A 19,479-nucleotide genomic window follows, 5' to 3' on the forward strand; every position below is an offset into this window, starting at 1 on the left:
AGAGGCATACAAGAGGGATCCACGTTTGGCTCAAAGTTTGACCTTAAACTTTGGCTCAAACGTGGATGACAGCAAGGAAGGCTAGCTGATATAAAAAGTTTGAGTAAAAGTTTGACCTCAAACTTTTACTCAAGCTTTTCCGGTTCATGGCCCGGTTCACAAGTGGGTTTCTCTCCAACTCCAAGAGCAATCAACAGAGGCTTTTTTCAACCCAATTCCATCAAGAGCAAAGGCCCAATTCAAGGCTTGAAGATCATTTGAAGAGAGTGTATAAATAGCTTAGAATTTAAGTTTTTAGAGAGCTTTTCCGTTTTAGTTTTTACTGAGTGATTTTGGGAGAGCTTTTGGTTAGGAGTTATTTGGAGATTCTAAGTCTTGGGGAAGGGAATTGAATTCTCTTCCTCTTAGTTTTCTTATTTTCAATTTCATTTACTCTCTGTTGAATCTTGGGTGTTGGAGAATTGAAGGAATTCTGTTTCAATCTCACCCTGAGACATCTCTGTTTTATTTACTGCACTTTTTGAGAAATCAATTTTTGAATTCTTTTCTTCTACTGTTTGATCTTTAAATTCTCTTGCAATTAATTTCTGAATTGGATCTAGGAAGGCATTGAGATCTAGACTTGGTTATCTAGTCTCTTGAGTCCTGAGATCTGAAATTTCCTTTTCATTTCTCTGTTGAACGCTTCGTCAAGCAATTTACATTTTCTGTTTGAGATTTACTGCAATTAAATTCATCTTTTACTTCCCTGCTTGTTGCAATTTACTTTTCCTTGTTTAATTTCTGCAATCCCATTTCCCAACTCCTTTTATAATTCAAGCAATTTACATTTCTTGCACTTTAAGATTCTGTAATTTACATTTCTTGCGTTCTAAGTTTCTGCCATTTAATTTCTTGTTCTTTAAGATTCAGCACTTTAATTTTCTATTCTCTTTAATTTCATGCAAATTACCCATTCCCTTTATTTTCCATGAAATTTAAATTCTGTTAATCACAAATTACTCAACCAAATATTGATTCGCTTGACTAAATCAACCACTAAACAAAAATTGCTCAATCCTTCAATCCCTGTGGGATCGACCTCACTCCCGTGAGTTTTATTACTTGATGCGACCCGGTACACTTGCCGGTGAGATTTGGGTGTTTTGGAAATTCGTTTTTCCATAAATTTTCCCATCAATTTCCCCCGAACCATTGTGAGCCAATTCTTTGGGTTCGGGTTCACACTTTGATCATGGTTCTTAGTGATCCATGCATTGGCATAGAACTCTTGAACCATTAAGATCCCGACTTGTTGGATAGGGTTGGTGAGAGTTTTCCAACATCTTCTTTGAATCTCACGTCGGATCTTCAGATATTCACTCTTTTTGAGCATGAAGGGGACCTCGGGGATCACCTTTTTCTTGGCAACAACTTCATAGAAGTGGTGTTGATAGACCTTTGAGATGAATCTCTCCATCTCCCATGACTCGGAGGTGGAAGCAATTGCCTTTCCTTTTCTCTTTCTAGAGGTTTCTCCGGCCTTAGGTGCCATTAATGGTTATGGAAAAACAAAAAAGCATAGATTTTTCCACACCAAACTTAAAATATTTGCTCGTCCTCGAGCAAAAGAAGAAAGAAAGGAGGAGAAGAAGAAGAAATGGAGGAGATAGAGTGTTGGTTTGGGTTCGGCCAAGGGGGGTTGAGAGTGTATGATGTGTGAAAATGAAGGTAGTAAGGAGGGGTATTTATAGGGTAAGGGAGAGAGAGAGAGAGGGCGTGTATGAATGGGTGGGTTTGGGAGGGGAATGGTTTGAATTTGAATGGTGAGGTAGGTGGGGTTTTATGAAGGTTGGATGTGAATGGTGAAGAGATTATAGAGAAGAGGATAAGATTTGATAGGTGAAAGGTGTTTGGAGAAGAGGTATTGAGGTGATTGGTCAAGGGTGTATGGGGAAGAGTGTTATAGAGAGGTGTAAAGAGGAGAGAGAATGAGTTGGGGTAGTTGAGGATCCTGTGGGGTCCACAAATCCTGAGGTGTCAAGAAATTCGAGTTCCTGCACCATTCTGGCGTTTAAACGCCCTCTGTGTGCCAAATCTGGCGTTTAACGCCAGCTCTGCTACCTTTCCTGGCGTTAAACACCAGTCTGCTGCCCCTTTCTGGCGTTTAATGCCAGTCAGACACCCTTTTCTGGCGTTAAACGCCAGTCTGTCTGCCATTTCTAGTGTTTAACGCCAGCCATACGCCAGACACCCTTTTCTGGTGTTAAACGCCCAGAATGCTGCCAGACTGGGCGTTAAACGCCCATTCTGCTATCCTTACTGGCGTTTAAACGCCAGTAAGCCTGTCCTCCATGGTGTGCTATTTTTAATGCTGTTTTTGATTCCGCTTTAATTCTGTAGTTGTTTTTGTGACTTCACATGATCATCAACCTAAAGAAAACATAAAATAACAATGGAAAACAATTATATAAATATAATTAAATAACATTGGGTTGCCTCCCAATAAGCGCTTCTTTAATGTCAATAGCTTGACAGTGAACTCTTAGAGAGCCTCATAGAGATTCAGAGCTTAATGTTGGCCTCCCAACACCAAACTTAAAAGTTGAGTGTGGGGGCTCTGTTTGACTCTGTATTGAGAGAAGGTTATCATGTTTCTTCTCTATGGTTACAAAAGAAGATCCTTGAGCCTTAAACCCAAGGTAGTCCTCATTCAATTGAAGGACTAACTCTCTTCTGTCCACATCAATCACAGCTCTTGCTGTGGCTAGGAAGGGTCTTCCTAGGATGATGGATTCATCCTCATCCTTCCCAGTATCTAGGATTATAAAATCAGCATGGATGTACAGGCCTTCAACCTTCACCAAGACATCCTCTACAAGTCCATAAGCCTATTTCCTTGAATTGTTTGCCATTTCTAGTGAGATTCTTGCAGCTTACACCTCAAAGATCCCTAGTTTCTCTATTATAGAGTAGGGCATGAGGTTTATCCCTGACCCCAGGTCACACAGAACCTTCTCAAAGGTCATGGTGCCTATGGTACAAGGTATTAAGAACTTTCCAGGATCCTGTTTCTTCTGAGGTAATTTCAATTGAACCAGATCATTCAGTTCATTGATGAGCAATGGAGGTTCATCTTCCCAAGTCTCATTACCAAATAACTTGGCATTCAGCTTCATGATTGTTCCTAAATACTGAGCAACTTGCTCTTCAACAATATCTTCATCCTCTTCTGAGGAAGAATACTCATCAGAGCTCATGAATGGCAATAGTAAGTTCAGTAGAATCTCTATGGTCTCTGTATGAGCCTTAGATTCCTTTGGTTCCTCATTAGGGAACTCCTTGGAGGCCAGTGGACGTCTATTGAGGTCTTCCTCAATGGAATTCACTGCCTCTCCCTCCTCTATAGGTTCGGCCATGTTGGACGTGTAGATGGCCTTGCATTCTCTCTTTGGATTCTCTTCTGTATTGCTTGGGAGAGTACTAGGAGGGAGTTCAGTAACTCTTTTACTCAACTGACCCACTTGTGCCTCCAAATTTTTAATGGAGGACCTTGCTTCAGTCATGAAACTAAGAGTGGTCTTAGATAGATCAGAGACTACAGTTGCTAAGTCAGAGTGGCTTTGCTTAGAATTCTCTGTCTGTTGCTGAGAAGATTATGGAAAAGCTTTGCTATTGCCAAACCTGTTTCTTCCACCATTATTATTATTGAAGCCTTGATTAGGCTTCTGTTGATCATTCCATGAGAGATTAGGATGATTCCTCCATGAAGGATTGTAAGTATTTCCATAGGAATCTCCCATGTAATTCACTTCTTCCATTCCAGGATTCTCAGGGTCATAGGCTTCTCCTTCAGAGGAGGCTTCCTTAGTACTGCCGGATGCAGCTTGCATTCCAGTCAGACTCTGAGATATCATATTGACTTGCTGAGTCAATATTTTATTCTGAGCCAATATGGCATTTAGAGTATCAATCTCAAGAACTCTTTTCTTCTGAGTTATCCCGTTATTCACAGGATTCCTTTTAGAAGTGTATATGAACTGGTTATTTGCAACCATTTCAATGAGTTCCTGGGCTTCTTCAGGCATCTTCTTCAGATGAAGAGATCCACCAGCAGAGTTGTCTAATGACATCTTGGATAATTCAGACAGACCATCATAGAATATGCATATGATGCTCCATTCTGAAACCATGCCAGAAGGACACCTTCTGATCAATTGCTTGTATCTTTCCCAAGCTTCATAGAGGGATTCACCTTCCTTTTGTCTGATGGTTTGGACTTCCACTCTAAGCTTACTCAACTTTTGAGGTGGAAAGAATTTGGCCAAGAAAGCATTGACTGCTTTTTCCAAGAGTTCAGGCTTTCTTTAGGTTGTGAGTCTAACCATGTCCTAGCTCTGTCTCTTATAGCAAAGGGGAAAAGCATAAGTCTGTAGACCTTAGGATTAACCCCATGGGTCTTAACAGTGTCACAGATTTGTAAGAATTCAGCTAAAAACTGATGAGGATCTTCCAATGGAAGTCCATGAAACTTGCAATTCTGTTGCATTAGAGAAACTAATTGAGGCTTAAGCTCAAAGTTGTGTTACTCCAATTGCAGAAATTGAGATGCTCCTTCCATAGAAGTTAGAAGAGGGTGTAATAAAGTCACCAAGCATCTTCCTTGCATCTCCACCATTGTTATTTTCGGCTACCATGTCTTCTTCTTTTTCGAAAATTTCTATCAGGTCCTCTCCAGAGAGTTGTGCTTTTGCTTCTCTTAGCTTCCTCTTTAGAGTCCTTTCAGGTTCAGGATCAACTTCAACAAGAATGTTTTTATCCTTGTTCCTGCTCACATGAAAAAAAAAAGAGAAAAGAGAAAGAAGAGGAATCCTCTATATCACAGTATAGAGATTCTTTTATGTGAGTAGAAGAAGAGAAGAATAGAAGAATGATGTAGAGAGAAGAGATGAAGAATTCGAACATAGAGTGGGAGAGAGGGTTCGAATTATAAGAAGAGAAGTGTTAGTAAATAAATAAAATAAATAGAAAGAGATGAGAGAGAGAGAGTTTTCGAAAATAATTAAAAAGAAAAGAAAAATATTTTTATTTTTATTTTAATTATTAGTTAGAATTCGAAATTATTAAAAGGAATAAAATAAAATTAAAATTTAAAATAATTAGTTAATTAAAAAGGAATTTTGAAAAAGTGGTGAGGAGTTTTCAAAAATTAGAGAGAGAAAAGTAGTTAGGTAGTTTTGAAAAAGATAAAAATTAGTAAAACAAACAAAAAGTCAAGTAGTTAATTGAAAAAGATTTTAAAATTAATTTTGAAAGGATAAGAAGTTAGAAAAAGATTTTGAAATTGAATTTTGAAGAAGATATGATTGAAATTTATTTTGAAAAAGATTTGAAAAATAAATTTAAAAAGATTTGATTTTTTTTTGAAATTAAAGTTGATTACTTGACTAATAAGAAACTAAAAGACATGATTCTAGACTTTAAAGATTAAACCTTTCTTAATAGGCAAGTAACAATTTGAAATTTTTGAATCAAAACATTAAATGCTAGTAATAAATTCGAAATTATGAAAGAAAAGTAAGAAAAGGATTTTGAAAATCGATTTTTAAAATTTTTGAAAAAAATGAAAAAGATTTTTTTTAAAAAGATTTGAAAAGATAAAATTTTTAAATTGAAATTTTGACTTGACTAATAAGAAATGACTAAATTCTTAAAACTTTTTGACTAAGTCAATCAAAATTTCGAAATTTATGAGAAGAATAAGTGAAAGATATTTTTTTTTATTTTTGAATTTTTAATGAGGAGAGAGAAAAACATCTAAATGACACATGACATAAAAATTATGAATCAAAATGAATAATGCATGCAAGAACACTTTGAATGTCAAGATGAACACCAAGAACACTTTGAAGATCAAGATGAATACCAAGAACTTATTTTTGAAAATTTTTAAGAAAAGAAAGACATGCAAGACACCAAACTTAGAAATTTTTAATGTTGAGACACTAACAAATTGAAAATGCATATGAAAAACAACAACAAACACACAACAAGAAAATCACAAGATTAGACAAAGACAATCATCAAGAACAACTTGAAGATCATGAAGAACACCATGCATGAGTTTTCGAAAATTTTAAGAAAAATTAGAAAGATGCAATTGACACCAAACTTAAAATTTGACACTAGACTCAAACAAGAAACACAAAATATTTTTGGTTTTTATGATCTTATTAATTTTTTTGGTATTTTTTCAAAAATTATTTTAGAAAAAGAAATTAAAGAAATTCAAAATTTTTAATAAGAATTCCAAGAATCATGCAAAGTTAGTCTAAAGCTTCGGTCCAAAAATTTAGACATGGCCAATGGCCAGCCAAGCTTCAGCAGAGCATTACATACAACAGCCAAGTTGATGGGAATCAAAAGGCTCCTGCAATGATAAGTGGAAGCCTCGGTCTAAAAGATTAGACATGGCTTGACAGCCAGTCAGGCTTCAACAGATCATGATGAAACTCTAGAATTCATTCTCAAAAATTCTTAAGAACAAAATAAAATAAAATTTAAATTTTTTTCGAAAATAAAAATAAAATAAAATTACCTAATCTAAGCAACAAGATGAACCGTCAGTTGTCCAAACTCGAACAATACCCGACAACGGCGCCAAAAACTTGGTGCACAAAATTGTGATTCACACTCTTCATAACTCTGGTGCAACTAACAAGCAAGTGCACTAGGTCGTCCAAGTAATACCTTACGTGAGTAAGGGTCGATCCCATGGAGATTGTCGGCTTGAAACAAGCTATGGTCATCCATGTAAATCTCAGTCAGGCGGATTAAATTGGTTATGAGGTTTTGATAATTAAAATATAAATAAAACATAAGATAAGATAGAAACACTTATGTAATTCATTGGTGTGAATTTCAGATAAGCGTTTGGAGATGCTTTGTTACTTCTGAACTTCTGCTTTCCTACTGCCTTCTTCCAATCATGCGTGCTCCTTTCCATGGCAAGCTGTATGATCCTCTCGGATGAAAACAAATCCATGTACGATTTCTGTACGGCTAATCAACTGTCGGATTTCTCGTCTCAGATGAAAAATACCATGTACAGATACCGCATGGCTAATCATCTGTCGGTTTCCGCTAGCGTCGAAATAGGACCATTGTCCTTTTGCACACTGTTACTGCGCCCAACATTCACAAATTTGAAGTTCGTCACAGTCATCCCTTTCCAGATCCTACTCGGAATACCACAGACAAGGTTTAGACTTTCCGGATCTCAGGAATGCTGCCAATGGTTCTAGCCTATACCACGAAGGTTCTAATCTCAGATTCAGATGCTCTGTTGTCAGGAGAGATGATGTGAATCATTGATTAGAGACCCAAGAGAATATACTCCGGCTGTCGTCCAATGACTATGTTGAACATCATGTAGACCGCTTGTGGTTGTCAGCACGCGGATCTTGGCTAAGCGAGTAATGAAGATAGTGGGTGATTATCACGGGTCACCCCTTCATTCTGACTTAACTGAATTAAGTACAAGAGTATATCTTGGAGAAGAAGTAGGCATGAATTGAAGGAAAAACAATAGTACTTGCATTAATTCATGAAGAACAGCAGAGCTCCACACCTTAATCTATGGGGTGTAGAAACTCCACCGTAGAAAGTACATAAGTGAAAATAGGTTAGGCATGGCCGTGAGGCCAGCCTCCCATGGAGGTCTCAAAGTGTAAAAAGTTACATATGATTCCCAGATTATGATCAAAGATTGTAAAATAAATCACTAAAAGTAGTTTTTATACTAAACTAGTAACTAGGGTTTATAGAAAATGAGTAGCTAAGTACAGATAGTGCAGAAATCCACTTCCGAAGTCCACTTGGTGTGTGCTTGGGCTGAGCATTGAGACTTTTTTGTGCGTAGGTTGTTCTTGGAGTTAAATGCCAGCTTTGGTGCCAGTTTGGGCGTTTAACTCCAATTCTGGTACCAGTTTGGGCGTTTTACGCCAGAATTTTTAGGCTGACTTTGAACGCCAGTTTGGGCCATTAAATCTCGAGTAAAGTATGGACTATTATATATTGCTGGAAAATCCAGGATGTCTACTTTCCAACGCAATTTAGAGTGCACCAATTGGGCTTCTGTAGCTCCAAAAAATCTACTTTGAGTGCAGGAAGGTCAGAATCCAACAGCATCTGCAGTCCTTTTTCAGCATCTGAATCAGATTTTTGCTCAGGTCCCTCAATTTCAGCCAAAAAATACCTGAAATTATAGAAAAATATACAAACCTCATAGTAAAGTCCAGAAATGTGATTTTTGAATAAAAACTAATAAAAATATAATAAAAACTAACTAAAACATACTAAAAACTATGTAAAAATAATGCCAAAAAGGGTATAAATTTTTCGCTCATCAAGACTCTGATGCTTAAGTTAGCAAGGACTTTAGGCAGATTTTTAGTAGATTAGAACGTGTGTAGATCTGAGGAGGTGTCAGTATATTTATAGTAGAGTTTAATGACCACTTTTTTTGGAGTAGTTCCACCTTTAATTAATGGATAACCGTTCCTTTTATCTTTGGAAGTTTGTTGGGATCTATCCCTTAAAAGAGATACAAATAGTAGGAGAGATTCGGAAAGACAATTACTTATTTGGATATGTAACGCTGGTCCTTGGCGCGTGTCCGACCTCTTTAAGAGGTCGGGTAGATGGTAAGAGCCATCCTTTATTGGGTGGGTCTTTTTATCCTTGTTAGACTTGACTTTATGTTTTGGGTTAGGGTATGAATAATTGAATAATAGTGAAAATTAATTTAAGACAATTTGATAATAAAAATATTTTTATTTTATTTAGGTAAATAATCCTATATAAATAATACACATGAATTTAAATACTTAAAAAAAATTAAAAGTATTGTGCTTAAAAAGAAAAGAAAAAGACAAATAGATTCTTGATCTTTTAGTTCACGGACATTTAAATCTATGAGAATTTGAAAATATATTTAAGTTTCTGTCTTTTTTAAAATTTGAATATATTGATTTCTCTGTTTACTTAGATATATCAGACCCAATAGAAAAATTAAGCATGACTTCTTTTGTACTAATTTAGCTACTATACAAATACACATGTATAAGTATTTTTATAATGGGACAAATTAGACTATCTATTTCAATTATAAGAAAGTTAAAAATTTAAATGTTAAATTCTTAAAAATTTAAATGGCTACTACCAAAACTCCAAAAGTAAGAATCTATTTATTTTTTTCTTTTAAAAAAAGGACACCAAAAACGTAAACCCCCTTCTTGGTGACGCTGAGAGTGTAGGGTTTATGTAGAGTGGAGGTGCTAATACGAGAAACGAAGTATTAGCAGCAGCATATCTTTCACCACCGATATGCACCCAAGAATGAGTCTGGTAGCAGGATCATACGAGAGGTTCATTTGGGGCTTCTCCCTAAATCCCAAAAACGAAACCCTAACCCTAAGCCCTCTCTTCTCTTACCCTTCCCACCTCTCTCTCATCAAGTGCGTCGCCGTCTCCGGCTCCGTCGTGGCCTCCGGCGGTGCTGACGACACAATCCACCTCTACGACCTCGCCACCGCTGCCTCCCTCGGCTCCCTCCACCAACACTCTGCCACGGTCACCGCCCTTGCTTTCTACGCCCCTCCCTCCCTTCCCTTTCCCCGCAACCTCCTCTCCGCCGACGCCGAAGGCTCACTGTCGCTCTTTGACGCCGATGGCTTCGTCCACCTCAAGACGCTCCCCCGCGTCCACCGCCGTGCCGTCAACGACCTCGCACTTCACCCCTCCGGCAAGCTCGCACTCTCTGTTGGCCGTGATGAATGCCTCGCCATGGTCAACCTTGTACGTGGCCGAAGGAGCTTCTGTTGCCGCCTTGGAAAGGAGGCAAGTATAGTGAGGTATGACTTGGCTGGAGACAGGTTCTTTATGGCCATGGACGAGAAGGTGACTGTGCACGGGGCTGAGGATGCGCGCTTGCTATTTGAATTGGACTGCCAAAAAAAGGTCCTCTGCGCTACGCCAGCGAAGGTTCGCTCTTTTTTCTTGACCTTAATTGGTGATATAACTTTCAATTGCATGATACTGATTTGTGTTAGTGGAAATTGCAAATGTGCTTACAGCGATGTTAAATTAATGGAACGTGTGTATTTTGTAAGGAATTTGGGGGTGGGTATTTATATAGCATTGTTCTGTTTTGTAATTCAGCTTTAAATGTAAAAATTTATGTTCTTGTTGAATGGTGTTTAATGATGATCTAGATAATTAAAATTCTTTGCTGATGATCTGGAAATGTGCTTACAGGGGTGTTAAAGTATTATTTGCTTTTGAATTGTTGTAATTTTGGAAGTTACTGAAGTCTAGGCTCCTATGTCTTCTTCCGAACAGTTCTAGAAAAAGGCTTGGCCTATTTCCAATTCTTTTTTATCAGCTTTATTGCGAGCCAAAAACTAGAATGTGCCGAAGTCAGACTTCAGGCTTCTTCTGGGTGGAGCGCCCGTCACACCCTGGGAATTGGTTTCGCCCGAAGCATCGGAGCAATGATCACCCATGACTTCTGTGTACCACTGGTGCCACAAAGGCTTTTGGTGGTCTTATTGGTGCATACCACGGCCGGAATTCGATTCTATGACCACCTTTCCAAAAGGAAAGCGCCGCTGTCCCTATGACTTTTGCTCTTAGCTGCAGCCCTAATCTCAATCATTTGTATTCTAAAACATCTGTTGGGAAGTGTATGATGTTGGTTAATGCAAGTGTTGAACATTTGATTGAGGATCGAGTTCTCTGTTGGTAAAGTCAACTTTCTGTAGCATGGATGATAAGAATGTGCAAATACAGCATCCATACAATGTTAATTGAAATATATTCATAATTTCATATTGAGGGATGAGTTTGGGGGTTGGATTGTTTTCTGATATAACTAAGTAGAGCAACATAATTTGTGGTTTAAAATTACCATTATTCCCTAATGACACTGCCTAGAGGTTGCTTTCTTTCCCTTTTCAATGTTTGTTCTACTCCTTTTTGACACCTAGAGTTTATTCTATATTGTAGAATGGACTTCTATACACAGGTGGTGAGGACCGAAATATCACAGCATGGGACATAAACAGTGGGAAGGTGGCTTATTGCATTGAAGGAGCACATAATGCCCGTGTAAAAGGAATTGTTGTGCTCACAGATAGTGATGCTGCTTCAGGGAGTGATGATCCGAACCTAGTTGCATCTGCATCATCTGATGGGGTTATACATGTCTGGGATGTTCGAATGGCTGCAACAGAGAAGTTGAATCCAGTAGCTGAGTGTAAGACACAATCTAGGTTGACATGCCTTGCTGGATCATCTCTAAAATGTGAGTCTTAATTTCTTAATACTGAATTGTTGGATTTTATGTTTAGACGGAATACTGTAACTTTTTGTCGATCCTATATCTTTATGTATGATTTTGCTTTATAGTGCATCAAACTGCTTTAAGGATGGCTGCTATTTCCTGTGGATCCATTTCATACAAGCAATCACTGCACATAACTAAATGAGTAGCTCATTTTTACAACATTTTAAGCTTTATTTAAACCATTGCTCTATAATTGATTAAATTATCATGACTTTGGACTAGCACCAAATTTTGTGTTGTCTAACCCTACAAATGATTTGATATGATAAATATAACCTGTCAAACAGACCAATGCAACTCTTTTTTGCTAGAAAGGAGCTTAGGAGCTCTGGTTTGACTTTGTCAAGTTTAGAGACACTTACTTTCTGCTGCAACTTGTTTACTATGTTGTATACCAATTACCAACTCGACTTTTAAAAGTTCTACAATTTGGTTTCAGTAGCAACATCATCAACTGACTCCTGTAATTCTATGAAATTGGTCGATTTGGCTCTTAAATAATGACTTCGTTGATGTGTTGTTTTTCTGCAGTAAAACGTTGTCATTCTGGAACTACTAATCCCAAAGGACAGGATCAAACAATGGAAGGTTGATAGCTTTCTTGATGGCCATGCTTGAGTATAATATTTTCCATATTGAGAGAAGGATTTTTGGTCCCTGGAGGACTCAAACTAACATATCCCACAAGGAAACCTGTTTCTGCTAAGGCGTCCAATTTATCAGTTGCAGTTATACACCCATGCACAAGATATCTATACCAATATATAATGGGGATATGGAAGTTTGGTATCCAATTTCTTCTTTCCATTTTACCCTCTTTCTTTTTTTCTTGAAAAAAAAAGATTTACCCACTTCAAAAACTGTCACTACGTAGTTAATTTTTTTTATTTTTTTTTTAAAAATTAACTTTACCCATGACAGAGTTTAAAACTGATTCATTTTATTTCAAATAATAACATAATTTGTTGATATTTTATAATAAAATTAATTAAATTACAATACACGGTTTAAATATTTCTAATGTCTATCGTTTATCTTAAAAAAATTACATATAACTGTGTACTCCTTAATTAAATCTATACCAATTAATTAAATTACAATACACGGTTTATTTATTTTTCTATGTCTATTGTTTATATTTTAAAAAAATTACATATCTATACCAATATATAATGGGGATATGGAAGTTTGGTATCCAATTTCTTCTTTCCATTTTACCCTCTTTCTTTTTTTTTCAAGAAAAAGATTTACCCACTACGTAGTTAATTTTTTTTATTTTTTTTTTAAAAATTAACTTTACCCATGACAGAGTTTAAAACTGATTCATTTTATTTCAAATAATAACATAATTTGTTGATATTTTATAATAAAATTAATTAAATTACAATACACGGTTTAAATATTTCTGATGTCTATCGTTTATCTTAAAAAAAATTACATATAACTGTGTACTCCTTAATTAAATCTATACCAATTAATTAAATTACAATACACGGTTTATTTATTTTTCTATGTCTATTGTTTATATTTTAAAAAAATTACATATAATGGATTATATCAATGTATAATGGGATATGAAAGTTTGGTATCCAATTTCTTCTTCCTATTTTATCCTTTTTTTTTTTTTATGTTTGTTAAACACTGATTCAATATAACTGTTACTACGTCCTCCATTTTTATCAAACTAATTCATTTTCAACCCCACGACATAATTTAAAACTGATTTACTTCTCATAAAAAAACTGCTAGCACATACTCAATTTAAAAACTGACCCACTTTCAATAAAAAACTGATCCACTTTCAGTCGTACTTAACTCCCAAGAGAATTAAATTACTCTTTCACTTTCAATTTTGGTCTAGCAAACGTTTTTTTTTTCTGCATCTTGCTATCACAAAATCAGCAATCACGTCAACGTCGACCACTTGGACAGAATCTACTAGGCGAAGAAAACAGAAACATGACCGAAGAACAAAGACAGCAACACCTAACTAGAAGACGTGCAACTTATTGGGAGATGATTCGACAAGAAAACAAGTTGCCATGTCAACTGATACAACTTCAATTCCAACTCCAATGTCAAACACAAGTGGAGGTACCACAAACACAATTCCAACTCCAATGTCAAACACAAGTGGAGGTACCACAAACACAGGAGTAACCCGATTGACTGCAATTAGAACAGGAAAATGGAAATCTATAACAATATATAATGTCGATACGGAGTTATTTAAATAAAAGAACTTCCACTGTTAACAGCAACACATGTTCTTCTATCTCATTTTTATTCTGTATTTCACTAATAGTTGTAGGAACCGTAAACTCTTCTTCAATTCTTTATTCGAATAATTTATCCTTTTTATTAATTTTATCTGTTTTTCATTTTTCTTATTTCTCTTTACATTTCTGAATGTACTTTTCTGTATGTAACAATTATTTGGATGAGTTTTTGTGATTTTCTGAACTAGATAATGGGAAAAAAATAATTAGGGATGATAAATAATTTTGTATCGATCTTATCGTTTTATTTTAGGTATATTCTTTATATGGGTACTTTATACCAATAGTTTGATCTCATTAATCAATTTTAAGTGCTTCTCCTCTCGCTATTATCACTATTGCCATCATTCTCCTTCCTTCAACATCGTGATGGTATCGCCTCCATCTTTTCCTCGCTTCCATTAACTACAATTGCAAATTTTATACCGTTTTACTGCAGTTATTAATTTCACGCATAAATTTCACCTTCATTTTTCTTTCTCTTCAGTTTACTTACCAAACTGTATTAATTCTTATATATTTTTAATCTATCTTTTGCATCCAAAGTTTTCTCTCATCAATTTAATTTTAAAAAATTATTATTTTTTTTATTTGATATTTGTTTTTTAATTTTTTTACATGTATATACCTATCAATAATGAACCGAAGAACTCTTATAAATTATTTTGTTAATTTTTTTTATTTTTTAAACGGTTTTATGCAAGATAAAATTATTTTTAAAATTTTTTAAATTATTGATTATGTAGAATATTTTTTTAAATTTTGAGTGCATCAATATTTACCTTTTAGTTAAATCTCAATTTTTTTAAACTGCTTTGTATTTAATGATATTTTTTTAATTTTCTAAATTATTGATTATGTAAAGTATTGTAATTAAAATTTGAGTATATAAATATTTATTATTAAATTAAATTAAATAAATTATACAACAAAAAATTAGTAATTTTGTATTCCACAATATTATTTATTTGGCATATAGCCCTGATGATTTGATGAGTTTAATTTTGATGGTGATTAGATGCACGTGTAAAACTATTTTACACTAATAGGACATCAAAATTAAATTCTTATTTGATTGACATAAAAAGACGCAAAAAAAAATTGCAACTACCAACGATTTGTTAAAATATTGATATGTTTATTTCCTAAACTATTAACCAGGTAGAGTTCTGACATTTAAGTACATGCAAATTTGTTTATAATTAAATTAAAATAAATAATTTATATTTCAAAAAAATTAATTAATTAAATATTATTTGTTTGGCATATAGTATTGATTATTTGATTGGCATATAAAAGATGCAAAAAAAAAATATGTATCTATCAATAGTAAAGTGAAAAAAACTCTTACGAATATTTTGTTAATTATTTTTTAAATTTTTAATCAGTTCTATATTGGTTAATATTATTTTTTTATTAAATATTAGATTGACATATAACATTAAAGATATGGTAGGATAATAACATCTATGAATTAGTTTTTTTAAATAACCTGATAACACAATAAATATCTAAATTTTTTGTTATATATTTTTTAACAGTTTCAACCTTCACAATATTATACAGGCTAATTTAGATAGCCAAAATAAAGTAAAATAAGTAACAACAAGAAGATATAGAATTTCACTTTTTGTTATATCGTACAAAAATAATATAATAATATAATAAATTGTAATAAAAATAAAGTAAAATAAGTAACAACAAGAAGATATAGAATTTTATTTTTTGTTCTGTAGTACAAAGATAATATAATAATCTGATAAATTGTAATATTCTGGTACAAAAGAACATAAAATTTAATCAAAAATAATATTTGTACATCAAAATCAACCACCAATGTATTTGTGTATAATAAATACATGTGTAGTTTAATTTATTTTCAATGTGTATTTATATTCTAGCATATATTTTATACTGATGGCAAACTTTGGTGGCTGATTTTAGTGTACACGTAGTATAACTCAAACTTAATATTATTCTTTTCAGTAGCTTTTTATCTTTTTATTTTAATTTTATTAAAAAATACTAATATAATTTACTTTTAACTTTTAACTTTTAAGATAAATGTAAGGATGTGACATTTCATGTATTAGATAATGTAAAAAATTTATTATAGAAGAAGTTAACAATATAAGAGAGAGAGAGAGAATTTTTTAACCTATTAAATATGAGTTATATCAAGTGATGATTAAGAAACATATTAGAACTCTGAATTCAAAAAATTTTTTTTGACTCTTTTTATACCGTGTTTCACTTTAACTAACTATTTTTGACTCTCTAGTACAAGATTGTTTCAGCAATGGAAGAGATGAGTTATAAGTTGCAAGAGTTATGACACCTCTCCCTTGTTGGTCCCTATGTTGGCTTCTACCTTACAATTTGTTGTCATTGACTAATTGGACAGGATGACTTGATTTTGTACTAAAAAATCAGAATTAAAAAGATAATGAAGATATGATTAGACTAAAGTTAGGAAAGTAATTACAAAAATACACTTGTACTTCTTGAAGTGGTGCAAGCAGAGTCCCCTGCTTTGTGCACAGGTGGTTCTCTTCATAGACCAGAGTCCTCAATGGCAGTGTCTGCTTAGCATACAAAACAGAAAAACATGCATTTCAACGCAGTCAAATCTTTGCGAGTTAATTCATGGCTGTAACTACACAAACACCAAATCTCCTTCCTCAAAGCAAACAAATCTTCTCTTTTTTTCAGTCCGTTCCGTCATTTACTGCTGTTTGTTAGCCATCATTTGCTTCAGCTGATGTAAAATGCATTCTCTATTGCAATAAATCCTAAACTGCTTCCTTTATTAGAAGCAGCCATTAACAATTCAATACTTTGTAAAAGAGCCTCAAGAAGAGGCACCAATACAAATCCCAGAGGAGCAATTTATACTAGCTTCTGTGGTTATCGATACAAAAAGCACAGGGAAATTATATTCATTCATTGTTTGTGATGCTATAAATACAACCAGAAAATAGAAATAAAAATTCTACTAAAATATGTGTTTACCAAGGTGTATACAAAGTTGCTGATACGGGTTGTAAGGTGGATCGGAGATTCACTGGTCAAGGCAGTGACAGGACTTGCGGAGTGATAGGGGTAGTACTTGCAAATACACTCCGACGCTCAAGTCAAAATGGATCTGAGAGGTATAGGGTGAGGAGTTAGAAATGAGTGTTGTACCTGAGGGAGTCCTTGACCCCTCCTTTTATATCTGGAGCTTGTTATCTTATCTTATTAGTTTAAGATAAGAGGGATATTTGATTTTGAATGTTGGTTAGGGATTATCGAACCGGTTTGGGCCGCGAGGAAGGCCCAGACCTGGGTAGCCGGGTCGGGGACTGCTCCGATGAGGAAAAAGCAAGACAAAATCATGAACATTATGTTGGATGGTATATTTCTTTTTTGGTGGATGCTTTTGTTGGATAGTAGATGCTTGTGATGATATGTAAAAGTTTTCAATTTATAATTTTCAACTCTTATTTACTTAAAAACAGTGTGAGATGAATCCGACACATCAGATTTCATGTGTTAATAGTGCATGAGCTGATTTGTATGCAATTCAAAGAGTTCAAGATCATCATCCTCCATATTTCCTGTTTGTACCTGACCGTGTAATTCTAGCCAGCTACAACCAGGTGTCTTCTTTAGCCCTCTATCTCTAAGAAAACTCCTCATTTCGGCAACTTTTTCCCACTTTCCTGCTGCAGCATATATATTTGAGAGCAACACATAGTTGCCTGCATTTTTAGGTTCAATATTTATAAGCTTCTGAGCAGCAACTTCGGCAAAATGGGTCTCTGAGTGTAACTTACAGGCACTCAAAAGCGGGCCATAAACCCTGGCATCAGGCTTAAAGGGAATAGCATCTATAATTTCACTGGCTTTGTCAATTTGTCCGGCACGTCCTAGTAGGTCAACCATGCAGGCATGGTGTTCCTGGCTAGGTTGGTAACCGTATATTTCCACCATCTCTCTGAAAATCTCCTTGCCTTTATCAACAAGGCCTGAATTGACACAAGCTGTGAGCAGGCCAAGAAATGTTACTTTGTCTGGAATAATATTAGACAGTTTCATTTGGTTGTACAACTGAAAACATCGAAACCACTCTCCATGTTTAGAATACGCATTGATCATAGAGTTCCACGCAATTAGATCCTTATGGCTGCTTTTCTCTTCATCAAATAGCTTTCTGGCCATCACTATGCAGCCGCATTTCGCATAGCTACTAAGAAACGAAGTCTTAACGGATTTGAGTGAATCAATGCTGGCTTTCAATGAGTATCCATGTAAGTATCTTACATAATGCAATACCCCCATTTTTGCAAAAGCTGGCAAGATGTTAATGACTATAATGAAATCAACTCTTGTACCACTCAACTTCATCTTTAAGAAGAGCGATAAAGCCTCAAGACACTGGTCATGCATTACATATCCTTTGATCAGTGCACTCCATGATACAACTGTCCTGTCCATCATATTGTCAAAAATCTTCCGGGATGAACTCAAGTTGTCGCATGCAGAATACATGTCAATAAGAGAATTCTGAACCGAAACCTGATAATCTGAACCATTTCTTATCACATGAGCATGTATTTGCCTTCCACACTCGAAATTCTTCAATTGTGTGATCGAAGAAATTGCTGGGATTGCTGTAAACAAGTCAGGTCTAACCTTCAATCTAACCATACAATATAAGAGTTCCAAGGATTCCTTAGGGTACCCATTTCCTGCATATGCTGAAATCATTACATTCCAGACTACAAGATCCTTCTCCGGCATTTTATCGAACAACAACTCTGCATCTTCTAAACTACCTAACTTGACATACATTAACAACATTGCAGTATTCACAGACAATTCTTCACACAAATTTCTCACAACTAGAGAATGGAGGGCTTGTCCAATCTTCAATGAGTTCAAATTAACGGCTAACCTTAACAAATTAATCACAGTAAAAGAATTAGGCTGAATATTCTCTTTTATCATCTTGCTAAAAAGTTTAAAGCTTTCATCCAATTTCCCACTTTCAGAAGCCTCAGAAATTAACTTGTTCCAATAGTTCAATTCAACTAGATAGTTTCTTTCAACTGGTTCATGGTCACCCATATCATCATACAACTCAATCAAAGTGTTGCACACCAAGTCAAATGAATCCAAACCCAGTTTCACTATTTGCCCATGAACCATCCTCCCTTGTTCATGTGACAGAGAAAAACAAGATCTCAACACAAACAAGAAACTCTCTTCATCTGGGCATATTGATTTCTCAACCATTTCCTTGTAAATAAGGAGAGTTTTTTCATGTCCACTAAACTGGGACAAGTTCCTCAAGACTGCGCCATAAAGAACAGAATCCGGATTTTTGGCGAAATGGAAGATTTTCAGAGAGAAATTTATGAGGCCAAAGTTGGCATAGCAGTCAATGAGTTTGGAGGAAAGAGGTGAGTTTTGGTGGAGCCCATGGAGGAAGAACCTCGCATGGATTTGTTGAAGGTGCTGTGGTTTTGTGCAGAAATTTAGTATAGAAGAAGAAGTGGAAATGGTAGTGCTAAGAAACCTGACACTCCTTTCAAAGAGTAGAATGTTACAGAGACTATGAATCAAATGTTGAGTGCGAAGCATTTCAGTTGGAATCTAATAACATGTTAAGCTGGTAACTTCACTCTACCGAAGAAGCAGATATACTATAGGAAGTGAGCAATATACTATTCCAAACCTCTGCCTAAAATTTTTTTAGTGCGAAACTCCGTACTTGACAAATTTTAATTACTAAATTAATATTAAAACTTTTATTTTATTAAATAAATT

At 35.0% G+C, this 19,479-nt stretch overlaps 2 protein-coding genes across 2 annotated transcripts; one reads left to right on the plus strand and one right to left on the minus strand.

Annotated features, from left to right (window-relative positions):
- Positions 9,258 to 12,237, plus strand: LOC107630535 (p21-activated protein kinase-interacting protein 1-like). The gene is made up of 3 exons (XM_016333706.2): positions 9,258 to 10,023; positions 11,047 to 11,344; positions 11,918 to 12,237. Exons 1-3 carry the CDS (start codon positions 9,367 to 9,369, stop codon positions 11,977 to 11,979), a joined length of 1,017 nt encoding a protein of 338 aa, XP_016189192.1. The 5' UTR covers positions 9,258 to 9,366; the 3' UTR covers positions 11,980 to 12,237.
- LOC107633199 (pentatricopeptide repeat-containing protein At1g11290, chloroplastic-like) lies at positions 13,377 to 19,363 on the minus strand. The gene is made up of 3 exons (XM_016336839.2): positions 17,275 to 19,363; positions 16,151 to 16,247; positions 13,377 to 13,555 (listed from the first exon to the last, which is right to left on the minus strand). Exons 1-3 carry the CDS (start codon positions 19,291 to 19,293, stop codon positions 13,377 to 13,379), a joined length of 2,295 nt encoding a protein of 764 aa, XP_016192325.1. The 5' UTR covers positions 19,294 to 19,363.

This window comes from Arachis ipaensis, chromosome B03, assembly GCF_000816755.2.
Source record: "Arachis ipaensis cultivar K30076 chromosome B03, Araip1.1, whole genome shotgun sequence".
NCBI lineage: Eukaryota > Viridiplantae > Streptophyta > Magnoliopsida > Fabales > Fabaceae > Arachis > Arachis ipaensis.

What these genes read in the sequence shown, in the direction of transcription:
- LOC107630535 (XM_016333706.2), top strand. Translation starts at nt 9,367, where the DNA reads ATGCACCCAAGAATGAGTCTGGTAGCAGGATCATACGAGAGGTTCATT. An exon ending in TCTGCGCTACGCCAGCGAAG is followed by an intron (nt 10,024 to 11,046) that starts GTTCGCTCTTTT and finishes TCTATATTGTAG; the next exon opens with AATGGACTTCTATACACAGG. An exon ending in TGCTGGATCATCTCTAAAAT is followed by an intron (nt 11,345 to 11,917) that starts GTGAGTCTTAAT and finishes GTTTTTCTGCAG; the next exon opens with TAAAACGTTGTCATTCTGGA.
- LOC107633199 (XM_016336839.2), bottom strand. Translation starts at nt 19,293, where the DNA reads ATGCTTCGCACTCAACATTTGATTCATAGTCTCTGTAACATTCTACTC. An exon ending in GGCTAGAATTACACGGTCAG is followed by an intron (nt 16,248 to 17,274) that starts GTACAAACAGGA and finishes TATGCTAAGCAG; the next exon opens with ACACTGCCATTGAGGACTCT. An exon ending in AGAAGTACAAGTGTATTTTT is followed by an intron (nt 13,556 to 16,150) that starts GTAATTACTTTC and finishes TTCTAATTGCAG; the next exon opens with TCAATCGGGTTACTCCTGTG.